Source organism: Acanthaster planci, linkage group LG03 (genome assembly GCF_054643075.1).
Source record: "Acanthaster planci isolate LZ-2023a linkage group LG03, COTS_SCS, whole genome shotgun sequence".
Lineage (NCBI taxonomy): Eukaryota > Metazoa > Echinodermata > Asteroidea > Valvatida > Acanthasteridae > Acanthaster > Acanthaster planci.
In genome coordinates this window covers 15,397,951-15,418,766 of record NC_141779.1, presented here as the reverse complement: position 1 = coordinate 15,418,766, position 20,816 = coordinate 15,397,951, and the positions used below count along the sequence as shown (strand labels likewise).

The following is a 20,816-nucleotide window of genomic DNA, read 5'->3' as shown; positions in this document are numbered from 1 at the left end:
AGAATTACTTGTGATAATGAGGTCGGTAACAGTGTGACCAAATTTCCACTGTTTTCATGGAACTGCCCTTCTGTGAAATTTTAGGAAGATGTGTCTTCTAGACTGACAGTCTGACTAATGCTTTCTCCGTCACATCTGTAAGGATATACATGTACAAATGCTTTTCTCTGGGAAGTCTTTCTCAATTTCTTATCCCTGTGGCAGCTTTGGGGGATAAATGATAATAAGTTTGTTCAGAGTTTATCCAAATGTATGTTAAATTAATGCACTCTTGTGTGAGACAAAGGATATACAGAGTTTTAAATGATCGGAAAACTTGAAAATTGGAGCAGTTTCGTTGACACTAGATAAGACACTACGCTGTGAACCAGTCCACAATTAGATTTATTTCACACTATCTACTAGTGGCATTAATTATTTGACACATGCATTGATCCATTCATAAAGTTTCCTTGCCCTATAATATAGAAAAGGGTCTTCCACACAAAGATACTAAATGGAGGAACACGGAGCTCAAGGGTCGACTTTGTAAATAATGGAAACTGTTTCGCTTGAGAGCTGAGAATTACCCATAGAATACAAAATGTCTCCAAGCCAACACATGAAGATGAATTAAACTGCTTTCTTGTGGACATACTAAACTTTATTGAAACTACTTCATCAGTGGAGGATCGAGGTTCTTTAGCCCAAAAGAGTCGGGGGGGGGAGAATCCACCCCCCTCAAATATTTCTGATATTTGCAGTTATTTTTTTTTCCACGAGCTGAGCCTTTAGGAGTTCTGCCCCAACTCCAAAATAACCCAGCTCTATATGGGTTTATTCCATTGATGTCAACTACAAATGTCTGGACTCGCAATTCTGTTAATCAGCCCGTATGAGTTATTAAAGTCTCTGCCAGGCATCACACTGCCGAATACAAAGTTAATACAAAGGCATTGTTAACAGAATCGTTTGTGGGATAAATAGTTGCAATGGCACATACGCCAACCTTTGCATTTGGCATGGTAAGAAGGCCGCTGGTGGCTTTCAATGCAAAAGTATTGCAAGTCCAGAATTTTTTGTAAGACATCCATGGTTTATCCAAGGTGCTGTTGGTCTAGCAGTTGTCTACTGCAGCTGGTCCACAGTGCATAACGAGGAGAAACTACAGCAACCAGTCATGGTCATGATCTAGTCAACACTAGCCACGTCACAACTGAGCCTACCTGGATAGCCTCCTGATCTCTGGCCAGTTCCTTAAGGCAGTTACCGATGTCGAACAGTAGGCTGGCCTTTCTGACATCCTCAGCATTAGGATCCAATTGTAGAGCCACTGTAGCATGTTTCAAGCCCTTTCAAAACAACAGACGATACCGGTATGTAACAACAAGTAATGCATTGATGGTCTCTGCAACCCAACAGAATGCATTCTCAGCGTTCAAAGAGGTCACTGCTCAAGTCTTCATTATGACTGGTATCGGTGCAAGTCTGTGTCTAAATTTGCCGTGTAACTGAGTGGCGTTTTGACGCGCCACCTAAAAAGTCCATCTCCTTATTATGTATCAATGCCTGGAGATAAAAGAAATGGGCACAGATTCCTTAATTGACAAACACACAATTAAACAGAACAAATATCAAACATTAAATAGCAGCATGGACTTGAGATTTGAGAAGAGTCTGACATACCTCACTGTGTTTTCCAGCAAGTACATAGACACTTGCCAGCTGACGATGGGCCTCTGCAAAGTCTGCATCCAACTCCAGAGCCACGTGGAGCTCTCGGATAGCTTCCTTCACTTTGCCCAGTGTCGCCAGGACTTGGCCCTGCATGACAGATCAAACAAATCGACAGATAGCGGTGGGATGCATTCCAAATTTAGGTTAGATACGGAGCTGTTGGAAAGGCTTGATTAAACACTTGCCTCCGGGGTTTCCTAATCGGGACACGTATGCTTTAGACGCGTGGCCAGGGTCTGCGAAATTGGACAAAGGGAACAGGGCCCTGTAACAAAAGACCGTACTCCTAACAAAAGACTAGGCTGCTGGGCATTACCAACATTTACTCGCTCTCAAAAGTGAGTGATCATGCAGCCTTGTTTTGAAACAGTATACCACGGTTTGGGGGATTTAGTGCGAGTGGATTACCATTGGGGACAAAAGTGCTCCACCACCGCAGCGATAAGCCACACAGCACCGCTGCACGCTAATCTGGCCCCTATTGAAAAGAGGTCAGCATCGCACAGGTTCGTGAACAAAAGAAGGTTTCATAACACCGCACAATCTGGGCTTTTTTAAAAGGCTGCAGGCCTGGCTGAAATACTTGGGCGTCAATAGATTTTGTCCGTCAGATTAAAGTAGCCACCAGACAGTCATTTGTGTGGGTGTAAACGTCCATTAATTGAAATCATGAATTTTTGAAGAAGTTTGAAAACTGAAAATCTTGCAAATGTCCCGTTTGTATGCACTGCATTTTTCAAACCACCCGGCAGCAAGTGGTTAATAAGCTGCTCGATGCTGAATGAGCACATGCTTGATCTCTGCTTGATAGCTACTCAATTTCTTCTCAATCTCTGCTCAATGCACGCTTGATCTTCGCTGGATGTTGCTTTTGATTCCCTCTCAGTCAAGGCTCGATGCAGTTGAAATCAGGCATGTGAAATTTCTGCATTTCAGCGTTTTTAATGTCGCCACTCTCCACACTTTTTGGAGACTCTGTGTTTTTAAGTCCGTCCACAGATTGTTTTTTTGGTGCAGGGCAGCTGTGCCTGCGGGCTATGCGGATGTACATGTATCACACTATGACACACTACATAGTGCAGAAGGCCATACGTATCAGAATTACTATTACCAGGGTTCCTAGTGTCAAGACCCCCAAAAATTCAAGGACTTTTAATGACTTTTATGGTCCATTTTCAAAAAACGTCACTTTCAGGTGTAATTTTACCTGAATCAATTTGTTGCAAGGACGTCACAATCTGAGAAATAAAGTCTTTTGAATCAAAATTCCATGACATTTTCCAGATTCTGATCAAATGGAAGTAACAATGGATCACCCGTTTGTGTTAGGTTGACTCACGTAATGTGTTCTTGACTCAGCACTCTGAGGATTGAGCCGTATTGCTTCCCTGTATGCTTCCTCAGCCTTCTCTGGCCTGTCAGTGTTGAAATACAAAGCCCCTAAGCTTTCAAGCAAGCCAGCTCGTCGCTCCAATGACAGTGCCCTATGAGAGGAGTTGGAAGAAAATGTAATGCTTTGATGTTGGTCTTTATTTCATCTGAACATAATTATATCTCTCCCATTCTACATGTGCAGTTTTTCAAAGTTTGGCCTGATTAAGAAAGAACAAAGCATGATACAACAGCTCACAACATGAGGCCGATGGACATGAAAACCTTATGTTGGAATAAAAACCTGATAAGTTAACAATAGGCTTACTTTTTTACAGAATAGAAAATGTCCCACGTGCTTGGAACATGCTACGTGAACCAAAAAGGAAAAGTGGAATTTTTAAAAGTCACGACAGGTTAACCAAACCGGAAAACTGTAACTGTGTAAGTGTCCAAACGGTTAATTAACCGTTAAAACGGATTCAATTTGCAGGCTTACCCCCTGACCCCCCCCCACTTCTGTCACCAGGGCAGATTAAAGAGAGATTGATAAAATCAGTGATAAGCTGTGGCAGAAGTTCAAAGAGAATGGTCTGAACGTAAGCTGTGTTCATCAGTGGGTGCGTTCAATAAGCTTACACGTGTAAGTCAAACTTACACGAGAGCGTTCGTTTAGCCATCATGTGATCTTCGTGCCTGCCCTGGTGTCAGCCACCACTACCCCGGCTGGCGAGCGGGTCTCTGGAGGCTGCCCGAGTGTAATGACGTCACGGATGGACTGTTTGGGCATGGACATGATGGAACGTGGCAGGGACTTGACCTTTTTCCCAGAAAGCCTTGGCAAATACACTGCAGCGTTCGATTAGCCTCATTTCGAGGCTTCCCTTGGTAACACTGGTGTATTCAGGGAAGCTAATCGAACGCACCCAATGTAAGGCATAAAGCTTGATTTATCGAAATTTAACAATGTCGGTGAACCAGCATAGAAATGTATCTGTTAATTATTTTTGTTTTTCATTAAATCTTGAGTTACAAAATTGATATTTTATCTATCCTAAAATTTGTGAAGCTACTACTCAGGATTGATCTCTGATGCATGCTGTGGCAAATCTCAGTTGATTTGCAACTTCATAATGTTCGGTAGGTTTTGTGCACAAAATATTGGGAGCCAAGGATGATGTTCGGTACAGCCGAATGTTCGGTATAGCGACGTTCCACTGCACAAATATTCTATGACAAAGTTAGCACCATTAATGTGTTTCATGTGCCTCTACATATTCATTGCTACTGGGCCTACATCAATCGTTATCCACACAGCAACCCATTTTCAAACTATAAAACAAGCTGAACATTGCATGTCTTTTTCCATGTTACAAGAAGAAACTCGCTGATAGGTTTAATAAACATCTCTAATAATCTCGTTGGTACATGTATGTAAGCTAATTATCTTGCAGACGGTTGGTAATAGTCGCAAATCTTCAGTATGCATGGTATAACAGTTTATGATTACAGATATTGCCAGTTGCAACAAAAGACTATTTAAATCACCTCTAATAATCCGCTAGAAGTGGGCATTGGGATTTTTAAATATTCTGTATGTGAATGATCAACCCCAGCAATGGGGCTAGCTCAAAATATATGTGATACTTTGCCATACATGTACATTAAAAGTGGACGTCTTGCATTTTTCTCAAATTTGTGAAGAATAAGCCTAACTGTTCGTGTTTCCCTCCAACAATGGTTTTATCATCTTCTGGCCCTGCAAATATTAGATATAAATGACAAACTGCTAGGAAGGGCATCTCACTTGCTCACCTTAAAAAGAGCTGTTCAGCTTGACTCGTCTGGCCCAGCCTCCTCATGAGGCGGGCAAGGTTACCAATGGTTACGGTATGGTTAGGCTGAAGATGCAAGCATTCTTCATACTGTATACGTGCATCCTCGTAGCGACCTGCAAACAGCACCGAGTTAATTAATTCACATATAATCCTTCAGCACTGAGCCCAAGTACCGATCAAATCTTTTGTGATAAGGTAAATATTCAAGCCAAAATCCTTAGGTTTACTGTGAGGGACTGTAAATGATCACAAGAATGCTTCACTACAGATAAACACAAACTGTGACACACTACAATCCGTCAGGAAGGGGCCAATTTCTCCAACTTTCAGCACAGTAACATGCTTTGGAAACAGTCTTTGTACATCTACATGTCCAAGTCATTTGCCCAAAACACAAACCTTATGCACAAAGCTATATCAGTGAAATTAATGAAAAGTTCCAAAATCTACACTTTGTCTTTGTAAATGCTCGGTGATTCTTACTGCAAACAGGCTTGATGTTTCTGTTTTTAGTACAAAGCCTATAAATATGCCACTGTGTTAGTGCTCAGAGCTGGGTTTGGATGATTCAGGAAAGATGACAAGCAGAAACATGAATTTCAACACTTTTTATCTAGTTTTTGGACAAATAACATGAACTTCAGTAGCAGACCAAAGAGCAGGCATGCCCGGCACATACCCTTCACCCAATTTTTCAATTTTCTTCGGGGGAAGGGGAATGTGCATTACCTTTTCTTTGTTTCTTAATTCTCCTTTTGCCCCATTTGGGGTGACCCCTTTCATAAATGCTGGGCACCCCTTGATGTTTTGTGAATCCTAGATTCGCCACCGACTCCTTCTGTCGCTGACAATCTACATACTGTTTATGTTTCAGGGCAATTCCGCCGGTGAAGAAGTAGACCAAGTTAAAAAATGGAAATTTAACATAACTTCAGAACTAAAAATGTCACAACCCCCAAATGTGATGTCAAATCAAAGAGGATTAGCATATCTTTCATATGAGTGGTGTAACATTGAGATTTGATTCAGTTGAGAGTGTTTTGGGGGTTAAAAACTTGTTTTGGGGGGCAAAAATCATTGATATTTTGCACCCATTTTGGCACATTGCATTGACGTGCTAAACTTGAGTGTTAATGTCATTTTTTTGTCATCATGTCAAAGAAAAAGGTTCACATTACATGCTAAAAGACTTTTTGGGTTGATTATTAGTCCTTCACATTTTACCTTTTGCCAAAGATCAGTGGACAAACTGCAACGTAACTAACTGTAACGTAACTAACCAAGATTTTTAGTTATTGCTTAAAATTGATTGGAGAAATTCAGAATAACTGTCAGAATAATTTTTATTCAGGAGGCAATTACAGAAATACCATGATTTCACCCCGCATTATCCAACTTCAGGGAAAACTGGTTGCAAAGACTGACATGTTTTATTCAGTCCATTTTTTGTAACATAAGTAACCAAAATTAAATGTCAAATTACATATCACAAAACAAGAGACACCAAATTTCCTAATGGCTGTGTTAGGGAACCTGTTAAGATGTATTGATGGTTCCAATATGGAGAACTAATCCCAACAAATGACGATGTAGGATCCCAAACAGTCATGCAACAGTGCTTAAAATGTAACGAAGCTAACCATGGAATTGCCCTTTACCTGAATTAGTCAGGAAGGCTCCGTAGTTATTGCAGAAGTCTCCATTCTTTGGCTCTAAAGTGATGGCATTTAGGTAGAATTGTTCAGCTTCCAGGAGTTGACCTTTGCCTTCTAGCAGCGAGGCAAGGTTGGTGTGGACGTCAGCGAACTCGGGGTCCAATTGGATGGCACGGCGAAACAGCACCTCGGCATCTCCATGATGGCCATACTTGCTGTCAAACAAAGTATGATTCGATCGCATCATTTGGGTATCATGCAACTGTAGATTAAATGTAGAGTAACAATGTACAGTACAATGCTGCAACAATAAAAGCATTGGGGTCCACTCAAATTGTTTGCTATGAGCCTGAAAAGGAGTAATGATACGATTAACTTCTTGGCATCATTTGCATGTATAAGGACTGTACAAATGTCTGTTATTGTCATAATATTCGGTCGGTAGAGTTCAAGCTACAGTACAGGGCAGAATTTTAGCTGACACGCTAACACGATCAGTGAACCTGACACGCTGTTCAATACACGCTTTGTGGTTCTTACTGTGCATTGCTGGTCCAATGCACGATAAGCCAGACCTCGGACCTCTTTATCTCGCCAGGACTTTTGACCACAGACAGCGAAGGTCACCAACAGCGTGTAGTGAACCACTTCACACGCAGAGCCGTTGCTCCAGCTTCGTGTATGCTTGTATGGCAGTGCACTGAATATGTGAAATCAGGTAGCATCTGACCGGCAAAATGACCGTCATGAAGTATCAAAGTATATATGATACAGCTGTTTTCCTATAGTTTTGGATCGCGAAAGTTATTCAGTCAGATTATGTCTGAAAAATGTCAAATGTTAGTGAAACTGGCCAGTAGTCCACTGTGTGTGTTTGGATACTAAAAAACTTTTTCAAAAAATGTAAGCTTTGAATTCAAACTCACGGGATGGACTGATGAGACGACAATGCTTTTCCTGCTGGTTCTAACGCTAGATTGGTTCAAGCTATTCTGGATTACGCAGGAAACTTTTTCACAAATAAAAAGTAACCACGAAAGAAATCCATTCATCGGGCGGAGCCACCATAACAAGCTGATTCTCCAATGAAGTATTTCTTAATTTGGGGAAATTTAGTTCATGTATCAGAATTCCAGTAAAATAAAAACAACCTCCTGAACTGGCGTAAATTTTAACTTTTTCAGCTGCCCACATCAACAATAGACGTAGTGCCGCAACCAAGCAATCACAAAATTACAACCACCCCAGGGCTTTCATCCCAACCACCAATCATAAATCGGAAGAACCGTACATGTATTGCATATTTATTTCAATACAGCTCCCACAAATGCAAAGCTACAGCCCTTACAAGTCACACGACATGCATATTTATGAAGTTCACATGGGTGCTACTTTGTCCGTTGTGTACAGCCGGTACGTGCAGACTTGACTTCCTTTATTTCGGTACAATCTTTGCCGTTTAGTTTGGTCATAATTTTGTCACAATCAGAGCAATTTCTTTTGGTAGATTTTCCAGCTCAAGGGTCAAAAATTGATGGGAATAACCACCACCTTCACATTGAATTTATATTCACACGATTTTGAACACACTGAGCTCGATTACGGAGGGTATTGCAACAACTTTCTATGCGTATGCTAGGATCTCCATTGCGGGGGCCTTCTTGACTAAAAGTTGGCTTGCGGACCGGAGAGGTCAAACCCTGTTTATATAATGTGGATTTCTTTTAAAATAGTTTTCTCTAATAAGGAAATACTTTGTCATAAAAACTGCTTGTTATGGTTGTCTCGGTTGAAAAATGGATTTCATGCTCAGGTATTTTCTGTGTCTGATTCAGAGGTTTTTGGAATGATTCAGACATAAAACCAAGTGTCGCCTGCGTGGCACTCTCATCAATCCTGTATGGCCAAACAAAAAACTTTATCTTTGAAAATAATTTTGTGATGCCTGCTAAATACAAGGTAAACTACTGACAACATTTCCCTGGAATTTGAAGATACATGTAACTTGATCTGCAGTCAAACTGAATACTTTTCATTATGGGAAACTACATGCAGGAAAATGACTGCTCTGGTTAACAAAGGCCTGGCTGTTCTGGGGTCTGCATGTAGCATTTGTATATTTATACTCAGCATATCGGGTTGCGGTGTCGGCGTTCTCTGTTATGTAGGAGTCAGCGTGTATCATGTTTGCTGTTTATTCCTGTCATGTCTGTCGGACTCGATACACACTGACACGCTAAGCGTGTCGGCTCAAATTCTGACCTGTACTGTATTCATGTCAGTCTTTCAGCAACCTTTCTATCAAGCTAGATCAAAACACAATGACACTTTCAGAGCTGAAGAGTGTGGAGACTTCATCAGTGAAATTTGGAAATGCAAAAAAATGCTAACCCACCTGAGATGACTGGCAAGATTGAAGTGTGCCCTGACGTGGTTTGGATTGATGAGAATCGCTCGGCGGTAGTGGGCCTCTGCCTGTTGGGGATCGTCCTTCAGCAGGGTGCCCAGGTTGTTGTTAGCACTGGCATGGTCTGGCCACAGTCTGAAAACAGAACAATTCACTACAAACTCACCAGACTGGTAAATCCACTGCAAAATTACCTTGGATGTCATGAAAACTTTCCGCCAGCACAATTAAATTAATTGCTTTCCATAAGTAGGCAATGAAGTGCCTCATGTTTGTGTAAAGTAATACCTTCTCAAAAACTTTTCCTATGATGCAATTCCTCTGAATGAATCCCTTGCCATGCTATTAAAATGTAATGTTAACAAAACCGTCGTGGGAAAAACATTTTTTCTGCGCTGTGGTTCCTTTTAATAGTTAATACTGCATTTGAAAAAGTCTTTCAAATAAATAAGCACTTTGATTTTTAACATGCGTGACAAATATGACCCACATTCACATGCAGCTTGACACTAAAAAAAACAGAGTCTTCTGATCAAGTTGATGAAAGCGATGGAGTCAAAAGAAATGCCAATCTGTGCGTACCAGAAACTTGTCAATCTTCTGTTCAACCATCCCTTCCCTCAGTTTCTAATGGATCTGTCCCCTTTGGATACATCAACCAAAGCCCATTTTCTGAACTGACTCTTCCATTTCACCTGAGGGATGTTCGGTAATGGTTTATGGCTTCTTGCTTCTGCCCACTGTCCATAAGGAAGTTAGCATAGTTGTAGTGCATCTTGGCATTGTGTGGTAAGGTCTCCAGACCAGATCTGTCAGAAACAGGGGCCAGAGGCAATCAAGAATGGCTCGATCAATGAATATCAGACAGAGGATACGAACACAAGATACAAGCACTAGCAACACCAACCATGCCAACACACTGCATTCCAAACCAAAACCCAAATGTTGACACATATACATGTACCACAAGGGGCTGATTTTTATGTTTATAATAATTATTGCATAAAAAGTAAATAAACTCATTACGTAACTTTTTCTTTTCTCAGTGTCTTCAAAATCTGCCCAAGTAGACAGTCATGGAAATTCACTTGAACTAATGGGCTGACTCACACATACAACTGCGATTCTTAAAATTCAAAACACTTCACAGCCAAGATGCCATGATTTATTAGACTTTCTAAATTGTTTTGTCTGTCACAAAAATATCAGTTCCTAACAATTTAAATTTACAGCAGCAAAGTTGCTTTGCATGTTTTATTAACTGGAAATTATGTTCAGATTCAGATCTCGCATTTAAAAATACCTGGTCTCGGTCTTTATACTGGTTGGCTAAAATATGGATATGTTGGGTTCACTAATACAGGCTTGTGCATGAAATTTGCATCAGCATAAACTGGATGCATGCCCAAACACCTCACACATAATTTCCTGAGTACACTGGGCAGGTTTTAGTGCCCTCACATGATGAGAACAGTGAATAGCAGTTCAAAAGCTGAATCTTGGGAAACTGGAACTGCTCTCTTAATTGTAGAATTGCTTGTTAAATTGCTGATGAGTTAATGGTTGAATTGAAACAGTTCAGTGGTAAAAGCCCCAATAGTTTTCTTTTCATATTTTACATTTTGGAGAGGAGAGGGGAGTTATAAAACAAATACGGACTGGCATGATTTGGTCACCTATGCACATCCACCCATTTCTGGTCAGTCACAGTCTCTCAGGGTGCCCTCTAGGGTATCACTGTAATCAACTTTTGAATATGGAGCTGGATGGATACCCCGAAAACCTCAATTTGAGCATCTCTCAGAATCGAGCCAGGGAGTGCTCATTACAATTGCATATGACGCTACAGCACAGTTTTGAAAACTTTAATGTTGCCTCTCAGAGCGATCTGGTCTACCTACCTGAACAGGGATTCCCTTGACTTCCAGACCTGATTCCTGCTGACAGTTTTGCTGATGTACAACAGTGTGATCACAGCGACAAGAAGTCTTAGGGTGGTGCTTCCGTGCTTACCAATCAGCCCTCGCAGCTTACTGAGAGCATGAGCAAACAGGATGCAATAGCCCATACTGGCAGAACAGACACATAAAGACTTAGCCGTCATACATTGTATTCACTCTTTTCATGCATGCCAAACACACCTCATGGGACTGTTTTACAGTCTGTATGCTTTCAGAAACGTGGAAGGTCGATCAGCCATCATTCTCCTCTGGTGTGCATTTTTTAAGGGGAGGGGTTCAGAGGACACAATAAAGTTTGTACATTCACAAAAAAGGATGACGAAATCGATGACCCCTGGTTACAAGTTGGATTTAAATACTGAAATACTGATGGGTAAATACCAAATGCTTTTACCTTGGTATGTAAAGAATTCTTTCAGCCACCACAAAGCCGACCCTGATGAAGAGATTAGAAGCAGGGAGGAATGGTATTGCAAGAAGTGACATCCCTAGGACTAAGACTCGCCTCTCCTGGTCCTGGAAGGAAAGCCAATAGATGGACAATGGGTAGTCATGATGACATTTTATGAGACTGGATAGCTATCTTATGAAGAGAATGTTGGAGCCAACTCATCCACTGCGCATGCAGCATATTTGAGTTGCTGGCTTTTTCCATTTTGAGGTCTAATTAGTGATTGTCATGTGTCAACAATCGAAAAATGCTTCCCCTTCGATCAGCTGAAGAATGAAAATACACTTGGCATAAAATTCTCTCTTTTGTTAAGAGTTTCGACGCAACCAATTTTTCAAAACTATTTTAGCTATTGTACATGGATGTCATATGCAAGTGTTAAAGGACTCTCACACCAACAGGTTGTCGTGACTAGCCAAAAAAGTGTGCAAACCTATAGTTTAAGAATTATGGTATATGTATTGCATATTACCAACACAGTAATGCCATCTCTTAAAATTAGTCTACATGTACGTGTATATACAGTGCATGTAGTCCTCTCATATATCACAAGTGCAGATGAAGGATGAAAGCGTACACGTACATGAAGAGACAATCACAAGAAAAAAATTCTACATCAAATGGCTGTTTTCATTTGCGTCAAAGTCATGTATACCAGGCAAGATATGGGACGGAGGGGTACCCCCCTTACCTGTTCAATCCCTACACACAATGTAGACTATTGTTACCTAACACATCCCTCCTAGAAGTCTGTACAGAATTCCTGAAATTCCAATCAAACAATGACCAACACAAAGGCCGGGGGGGTTCTCTCCGTCCCATATCTTGCTTGAAATGAAGTCATGTGCCACACCTGATTCTCATAATTCTACAAAATACTATGATAATCAAGCATCATTAAAAGTTGTCCATGGGTAACACAGTTGACATATTGCATACCTCTGTAACTACAAGACAGCTCACAGCCAGTAGCCCAAGGATGACAAATATTACAATGGTTGCCAGGTTACGCACATCCCACAGTGACTCCACCAATGGGATGCTGTTCATCTGCCAATCATAGGAAAGGGTAGAAGGGCACAGCAGCAACCAGATATTGAAGAAAATCAGGTAGCTATAAGACAGAAACCTGCACAAAAGCACCAAAATTAGAAAGATTTCAATGCTAATAGAAGACAATTGCAAAGTACATCATCGGCATTGTATGCTACTACCACATGTGAATGACTTCAACTCCCTCGCTCAAGAAGGTAGCAGGACGTCTGGTAGGGCAAATCAAGTATAAACTTTCTACCTCAACTAAAATGGTGTAAACTGGACTTCTTTAATTGGTAAGGCACTGCAGTCTGATTTGATTGGATTAATCCTAACTAACCAGGCCATTTTGACTACGATGCTTGTTTAATTCTGAGGGAATAATGCATTTTATGTATCAGATTCCATAGATCTGTCAGTGGGAGACTTTGGAACACTGGCGGCAGCAGACATACCGAGCCTTTTTCATACATGCAGCATTTTGCATGCTCAGAACTATGTACGCAAACTTCAGAACAATGCTCGCATGCTCAGAAACTGTTAAAAAGGATCAGTATGTTTGCCATCACCAAGCATCTCAGTGTCCAATTCCTCATTAATTCATTGCCATCCATTATCCTATCTCTTTCCTCAGTGACTGAAGAAGTGACCTCAATCCTTGAAAATCAGCAACACGTAAGAGCTTTAAGCGTAAATATGGATTTTGGAGAACTTTTGAAAATGGTATAAGACCTCCTTGTTGCTTTTCGTTCAAACTATCGTAAAATATCCTTGCACCTTGTCATGAGGTGTGGCGCAAAGGATGTAGGATTGTCCTGTTCCGAAAAATGAGGCAAGTGACCCTGCAGCATCCAGACCCTCAACACCAGAAGAACACTCACCTGAAATAACCAACACAAATGGGAAAAGTTTTAACACAGCTAGGCTTCAGATGAGGAACCCTAGCTGATGACAAACTTATTCATGTCAAAAAACTTGTGGAAAAATGGTAATCCTTGCAAAACTGTGATTTTGTAAGCATGGATTATCACAATTGATCCTAACGTCAACGGTGATGAGTGAAAATATACATTTATATTAGCTGAACTCTTCAAAAACTAATTTTTATTCTGTAGGCTATATATAAAGTAAGAAATAAAATGTAGCACAAAAGGCTTTTAAAAACTGAAGTAAAAGGAAAAAGAGCAAGATGAATGCTAGTAGTAGAATGAAGTAGAATTGTGGTGTAAATGTTACCAGAATAGGAAAGTGACAAGGTGCATCTGTGTTTGATGAACATTCAGCCGATGATTATCCATTTGGTAATGCCCCTGGTATTTCATATGTGTCCATAAATATCGCACAAGACAGCAAGGAAGTTTAATGAGTTTACGCTTTTGCATTAAACAAAATGTGAATTGTAATTGCATTAGGTGTAGTAGGAGGGATGCACAAAGTGCCCAGGCTTCTATGTGAGAAATCAAGGAAGGCTGAAAACAACAAGGTGGGCGGTCAACAGTTGTCGGCCAGTGCAGATTGACCAGGGTATTGAGGGGACCAATCGACAGAATGACGCGATCAGATGTTCACCACACAACAGGTAAGCAACGTGAATGGAGTGGGGAAAAAACACAAGACACTGTTGCTTACTTACTGTTGCAACAATAACAGCACACCGTTTAAACAATGGCATGCAGCCCCTCCCAAAGCGTCTTGTTATCAGTACCCTACAGAGAAATGGAAGGGTCCATGTACTGAGGTTAAAGGTTACACATGCGATGTTATCAGGAGTTGTTGAGGTTAAACAAAGTTTGAACATGTTCACATATTGGTTATGGTTGGAAACCGGTATGGGCTGTTGTGACCTCAAAATTGGGCACCCTAAAACTTCATTGGTTTTAATAACTGTGCAGAGAGTGGATTTCGGTCCAGCCAATGAGACCACATACATATGGGAAAGCGTATTATGGCCATGTCCGAATAGACCTCCATACTGATGACGCCACACTATGTTTACAAGTGTGCTTTCCTATAGCACTCACTGGACGGTGGGCCACCATTGGCTCCATAAGAAAGTGCACATGTAAACAAAGCAACGTACCTATGTCATCAGTACACAGGTCATTCCATGAGAAAATTGGGGCACAATTTGTGACGGCGTCCTTGCTAAATGGATAACTTTTACCACCTGTCATGACCTGTAGAGTACATGAGGGTCATTTTCTCTGTAAAAGTAACACACACCTCTGTATTCAGCCTTGCAAGATGTATAAGTTGGAATCCACATGCAGGGAAATAGCTGTTCAGTTTTTTGAAACCCACGTAACAATGGACACCATCATGGTGCCCCAACCTCATGGAACGACCCACATACCACAAGCCTATTACTTGGCTGTGGTCTCAACCTACGCACGAGTCTATGGAGGTGGTCGCAGCTAGTTTTCATAGATTTGATCAGCCAAGTGATCTGGCAAGACACATTTATGCACCTCTTTGATGTTGAGAACGTATGCCAAAATGGCAGCATCAAATGGTGCTGTGGTGATGTGGTGAAGGTGGAAGCGACCGTGTCTTTAGCAACAATGATGCTTCATAATTCCACTCTTTAAACACACAGTATTACTATTACAGTTATAAATTTTAATTCATAATAATAATTTCAATAATAATAAATACAATAGAATAGTTTTAAGAAGTTCTTGTTGATGTTTACAGAATACGTGCACATGTAGCAGTAAATTGTTAAAGATTAAGGAAAAACATTAAGGTGTTTGCTATAATCCATGTTTAAAATGACACCAGTTTAATCACTAAAAAATGTTCAAACTTTCCAGTTATGATAGGTAATATTAGTTGGAAAGTTATTTGAGTTGTGACACATGCAAGACAGATCTTGATCAGGAAAGAACTCTCCATTGTTACATTTTTAGTCATGTGAGTTTTCAACCATTCCACATACTGGTACCTGTAAATCACTGGTCTTGATGTGACTAGGACATCATAAGTAAGAGATACTCCTAGTACAGTGGCACCATGCTCCTTGCTCAGAAGTGCACAAGCTGCAAGCGAGAGACTGAGTACCAGACTACCTGGCCGTTCAGTAACTGCGAAGCCTGATTTCCCCTGTTTGATACTCCTAGTAAAAAAAGCATTCCACAAAACACAAAGTATCTTTACTTGTCCTTTTTTATTTTACATGTAGGCTTTTAAGAAAAGGAGATAATATTATAGATTACATGTAGTTTTAAGAATTTTGGGGGCTCCACATTCACATTGAATATTAACACAGATTGTAAAGTTTTTCCCCTTAAATTCTCACCCACTGTTTTCTGAAGTGCAAGCACTTGTGGGCATGCAGGGTACATGTAGGGTTTTAGTCAAGCCACACTTCTCAATCTACCAGTACATGTGCTGGTAGGTCACATACAGTGTACATGTACCAGTGCACGCATATGTATGTACATGTATCTCAATATTGCTAAGCACAGAGTCCTATATGCTTACTGGACAATGTTCACTGAGAGACTTTGAGACCCTGGTGGCAGTAGACATACTGATCCTTTTTCCAAAGATATTGTGCGTGCTCAGAACTACATGTTCTACATGTATCAAGCACGCTCAGAACAGCATGCCCATGCTTAGAACTGGTAAAAATGACTGGCATGTTTGTCCCCACCAAGCGTTACAGAGTCTCCCATTCCAAAGGAGTAAAAAAGCTGCTCTGCAAATGTACCAAAACCAAAATGCCCACGTGTTGTACCTGTTGTTAGAATAAGATGAATTCTAAGAGAGATTTATTATTACATTTATTTATCATTATTGTACAATACTCTGGCACTCAATACAGAAACTCAATACTCACTATCGCACAATACTCTGGCACTCAATACAGAAACTCAATACTCACAAGTATGTGTTCATTAGTTCAGAATAAGCATCCAGTCTGATATTCCTACTTCATTTGCAATGTGGATAATAAAAAGGCAAACCTGAGTTCCATAGTTTGGGGACTTATTCTACATGTACATGTGCCTGTATGGTATTTGGTCAACTCAATGCTAACACAAAAGCAAAGTCAAAGACTGATGACAGATGTGGTTAAAAAGTTTGCAAAAGATAGCCAACAGTAAGTCGTTCTTTTTACAAAGCAACCAATCAAGCTGCATTTTGAAATAAAAATCATGGGGTTCAAATATTGTAATTTTGCTGAAGATAAAATTATTTGAAACCCATCAAATTCTTTAAAGGTGATTCCAAATACTGAAGAACATTTGGCCAGTCAAAGTTATAGATTTTGAATCTAAAGCAAGGAGAATTCACATTACCTTTCATAGGCAAGAAAAGACAGCAAAAAGAACAGACAAGCCATCAACTCTGCACGACCAACCACCCCTGCAACCTGAGGAAAAAAAGCATTTTAAAAATGCCATATATTTTAACAGGTATATATGATTTTACACCAGGTATACATGTAGGCTGAGCTCGGGTGGCTTGTTCCTGTATGTTCACAAACAGCTCGATTTGTTGTTCGAGGGTCGGCAGCTCGAACACCCTAACAAACAACCGGTTATCGCTGGTAGTAAGTGACAAGCAACAGGCAACTTGACAAGGCGGCGTCCATGTAGGCTACGTTATTCGAGAGTTAATGTTTGGATGGGCTGAATTCTTTTCTATAAAACAGAAACATTCATTTCTGTGTTATGAAAAATAATTAATGTTAATTTGCAAAACTTCCCATTGTCTATGGCTTTGGAAGCCATCTCTCTACTTTTTGGAGCTGTTCAAGAATCAAATCTCACGAGTTTTTCCGTGTGTTCCTGTAAAACCTTCACGAGGCTGTGGTGTGTGATCCTGTTCCAAGAACAGTGATCTTGGGTCATGTTCCCACCAAGAAACAAGAAACCTGTGTCAAGAACAGGCCGCCTGAACTCGACCATAGATGTACATGTACTATAATGCCATTGATGAAAACAATACATACATGTATCCTTGGGTACTCTACAAAATTACAAGCCGCTGAAAACTTGGGGACTGTTAGAATTATTATTCAATAACATGTACCAATTCATGCCATAAAAAAGATGGGCATTGGGAAAACAAAAGTACTAAATATCACTGTCGTCATAGACCTGTCATCCAACATCTAGATGCAGCAATTGAAATTAAAATCAACACCACTGCTCATTATAAACCTTTCATAACTTAAAAAAAGTCAAAGAACAAAACTGGCCAAGACAAAACAACAAAGCATGACACCACCAAATGAAAGACACACAAGGACACATCAGTGCATGTCACAAACAAGACAAGACAAAGCAACATACAAGACAAATTATGACAGGATAATGAAAACCAATTCAGGATAGCCAGTCTGTCTTCACAGGTCAGAGCTCCTTGTCTGGAACTGAGGATGAAACGAAGGGCAAGTTTTCGAGTAAACGAGTGGAATGCTTTTGAACTGTAAACCAAGTCCATTATTCTGGACCCTGCACGTACAAAATACAATTTAAGGGGAAGCCCAAACTATCATCACAATGACCTGACTTCCCTGATATTTGTACACATTGAAAATTGTCTGTTAACAGTACCAGACTTTCTTGGGGGGAAAGTGTCGAATGTGGTGCACTTATCAGCACATGTAAATAACCTGACGAAAGCTACAAGTATCGTATGTCAGATTTGTTTTGAACTCACTGCTTCAGTGTGTATGGGGTGCGTGGCAAACAAGAATGCGGTCACAGCAGTGGGTGTAATCTCGGCAAACACCACCATCTGACATATGTAGGTGAAGAGGACGCTGACAGTGGCATGAAGAACAGTGTTAACCAAATGGTATCCAAAGGGATGCAGCCCGTGGATTATGTAGTTCAATCTGAAAGGCAGACACAACCAGTGGTGAATTAAAACAAAAGTTATAATAACGAATATCTACATGTATACAGCATCAAAATCCACCTAAAAAGACACACATGGCAAAGTGTGACCTCACCTACAAAACGAAAATATTTTATCAAATATCCTTGGCTTAAACATACGTACATCGACACAACAACACACCTGAACGTAATAACACAGAGTGGTCTGTATGATTTGTGGCTACTGTTGTCCGTCATCGGTTTGCCCCAAAAATCATCCACCAGAAGATTCCGAAGTGGCGTATCCCCTCGAACGTCGCGATTGTTCTGGATGGCAAAAATATCATCGTGGACCAAATTATGGTTGAGTGTGTTGGCATAACACAGCAAAGCCACAGAGAAGACAGCGCCATACAAGCAAATGTTGACTCCAGGAAACGGCACCGGCGACCAACTGGAATCCTTGGGAGGGTTCTGAGGGGAGTGGCTGGGAACAGTCCCATATGGTGGACGGTGCAGTTTGGCCGCTGCCCCTCTCTGCTGCTGTTTCTTAATGGCTTGTCTCTGACGGGGAGCCATTTTTATGGCAAATGCTGGTGTGTGATTTTTAATCACTGTTGCACAGCCTATCTTGTTACAAAATCTGAAGCACCTTGCACACAGTTCTCCAAACAGTTGTGATTGCACTTCCCTTCAAGAATGCATTGCCACAGCATGTTGACTTACAACATCGGTGGCATGCAAGTCTCCTGAACTAAAGCCAACTGTAGACTCACTGGCACTGTCTCAGTCGGGGGTTCCATAGCAAAAACGTCTCATTATGATTACACGTATGCCACCCCCATGAAGAATTCCTACAGCTTTATCTACCATCCTTGCGGTGAGCATATCTGTGGGGAGTTGGCCTCTAGGAGTGTGAGTAGTTGGCAAAGTTCACCGGCATTTCAGGCATGACTCCATAATTCACACACAATGTAAGCTGGAACCACAATACCGTCTCTGTGGGGAGGGGAAAAAAAGGGCAAATATTGATTCATTAAACAATGACAATTTTCCAGGCTCCCCAAAATGATAGATGGATGCCCTCCAGGAGACCATTATTGCCGCAATGTTTCCCTCAGAGGAGAATGGAGACTTTTCTTTACACTGGAGGCTTAGTGAAACATATAACAGATGTCTGCTTTGTGCCTCTGTAATGCGTTGTGGCCCATATCACTTGAAAGGTATTTCAGAAATGTCAGACCATAACAAAGAACGAATGGAAATGGCTCACGACATTTGCAGTGCTGAAAGCCATGTACATACATGTATAGCACTTGAATATACAATGTATACATACTGGGGTACACGTACCAGTAATGTGTACAGTACATGATGCACAATGTGTATACGGCACACTTTGACTGAGTCAAGTCACAAATGTACATGTGTACATACATCATGTAATATTAACATGTGAACATTCAGATCAGTAGTATTTTTGATCTTGGCCATGTAGCTACCGGTACACTTTTGTTTCTCAAAGTACACATACTGTACATGTTCGTTAAACACACAGGTATTCATAGAACTCTTCTAAGCAAGTCAAAATTCTTAAACATTGCTACGAACATGATGTACTTGTACGTGTACTGTACTTAATTCAAGTTGGACATTTTGGGGATGAAGGAAACTGAAAGGGTTTGACTTTTTAAGGAAAGAATCTAATCCTCATTAATGTTATTAGACGGGTGCAAAATTTTAAAGTTGGGATTGAGCACAACATTCTCATGATTAAAAGTCACGACCTGGCAAACTACAGCACCCCCTTTCGTATGTCTGTGGCAAGTGATTTTTGTACAGTGCTATGATGCCATTTTTACGTTTTTATGCTATTTATAGCCCTGTTGTACCTGGGGTCAAGACCTTGACAGATTACGTGCTTGTGCAATGGAAGTACATAAAAGACGTAACTTGTTACATGTTTATTTACACCCCAGAGTTTGAAGTATTTATACTCTTCAAATGTTGGCTTTAATGTACATCGTACATGAAAACGGTTAGGTTTAGCAGATAACAGACTAGGAATGGCTTATGATCCATAAATTCATTTCTAAAAAGTCCTTGTGCACATCCTGTGCAGATGAACATCGTAATCAACACTTATTTCACATTTTGGCACAGCAACCTTCCTACCCTACCAGGGGTAGAATTGAGAGGAAACTTGGAAGGCAGTCACATAGAAAAGGGGTATGTCTCGTGCTCCATGCGTCTCTCTCTCTCCAACAAAAAAAATGCATGCAGTGCTGCCTTGAAATATTCTGTAGCTATGGTGTCAACATCGCATTGTTGTGGCTGAAAGATGACTACAGTACAGTAAATTGAAAAAGGTTGGAGAATCAAAGTTACAATATTTCAAACATTTAGTGATACTTTTTAAGAGTAGTCAGTGATGACATCATCACGTCAGTGACAAGAATGTCATCCGACACTCAATTTTCACGGGGAAAATTTCCACAGTGGTTGGTGTGGAGGCTACCCTCGATAGTGTAGGTTGACAGGGGATAGT

General features: G+C 40.7%; 1 protein-coding gene across 2 annotated transcripts in view; it reads right to left on the bottom strand.

Moving 5' to 3' along the window:
* Positions 1-20,816, bottom strand: part of tmtc1 (transmembrane O-mannosyltransferase targeting cadherins 1) — a 42,604-nt gene that overhangs the window by 4,516 nt on the left and 17,272 nt on the right. For both annotated transcript variants that reach the window (XM_022256293.2, XM_087134064.1), the window contains exons 2-17: positions 18,471-19,267; positions 18,108-18,285; positions 16,739-16,812; positions 15,379-15,549; positions 14,068-14,140; positions 13,212-13,315; positions 12,339-12,528; positions 11,343-11,464; positions 10,889-11,056; positions 9,683-9,796; positions 8,976-9,122; positions 6,584-6,795; positions 4,903-5,038; positions 3,056-3,200; positions 1,666-1,803; positions 1,206-1,331 (exon numbers count right to left, since the gene is read on the bottom strand). In XM_022256293.2, coding sequence (XP_022111985.2) covers positions 1,206-1,331; positions 1,666-1,803; positions 3,056-3,200; positions 4,903-5,038; positions 6,584-6,795; positions 8,976-9,122; positions 9,683-9,796; positions 10,889-11,056; positions 11,343-11,464; positions 12,339-12,528; positions 13,212-13,315; positions 14,068-14,140; positions 15,379-15,549; positions 16,739-16,812; positions 18,108-18,285; positions 18,471-18,847 — 2,475 coding nt within the window. In that variant the 5' untranslated portion in view covers positions 18,848-19,267. The remainder of the gene's footprint in view (positions 1-1,205; positions 1,332-1,665; positions 1,804-3,055; positions 3,201-4,902; positions 5,039-6,583; positions 6,796-8,975; positions 9,123-9,682; positions 9,797-10,888; positions 11,057-11,342; positions 11,465-12,338; positions 12,529-13,211; positions 13,316-14,067; positions 14,141-15,378; positions 15,550-16,738; positions 16,813-18,107; positions 18,286-18,470; positions 19,268-20,816) is intronic.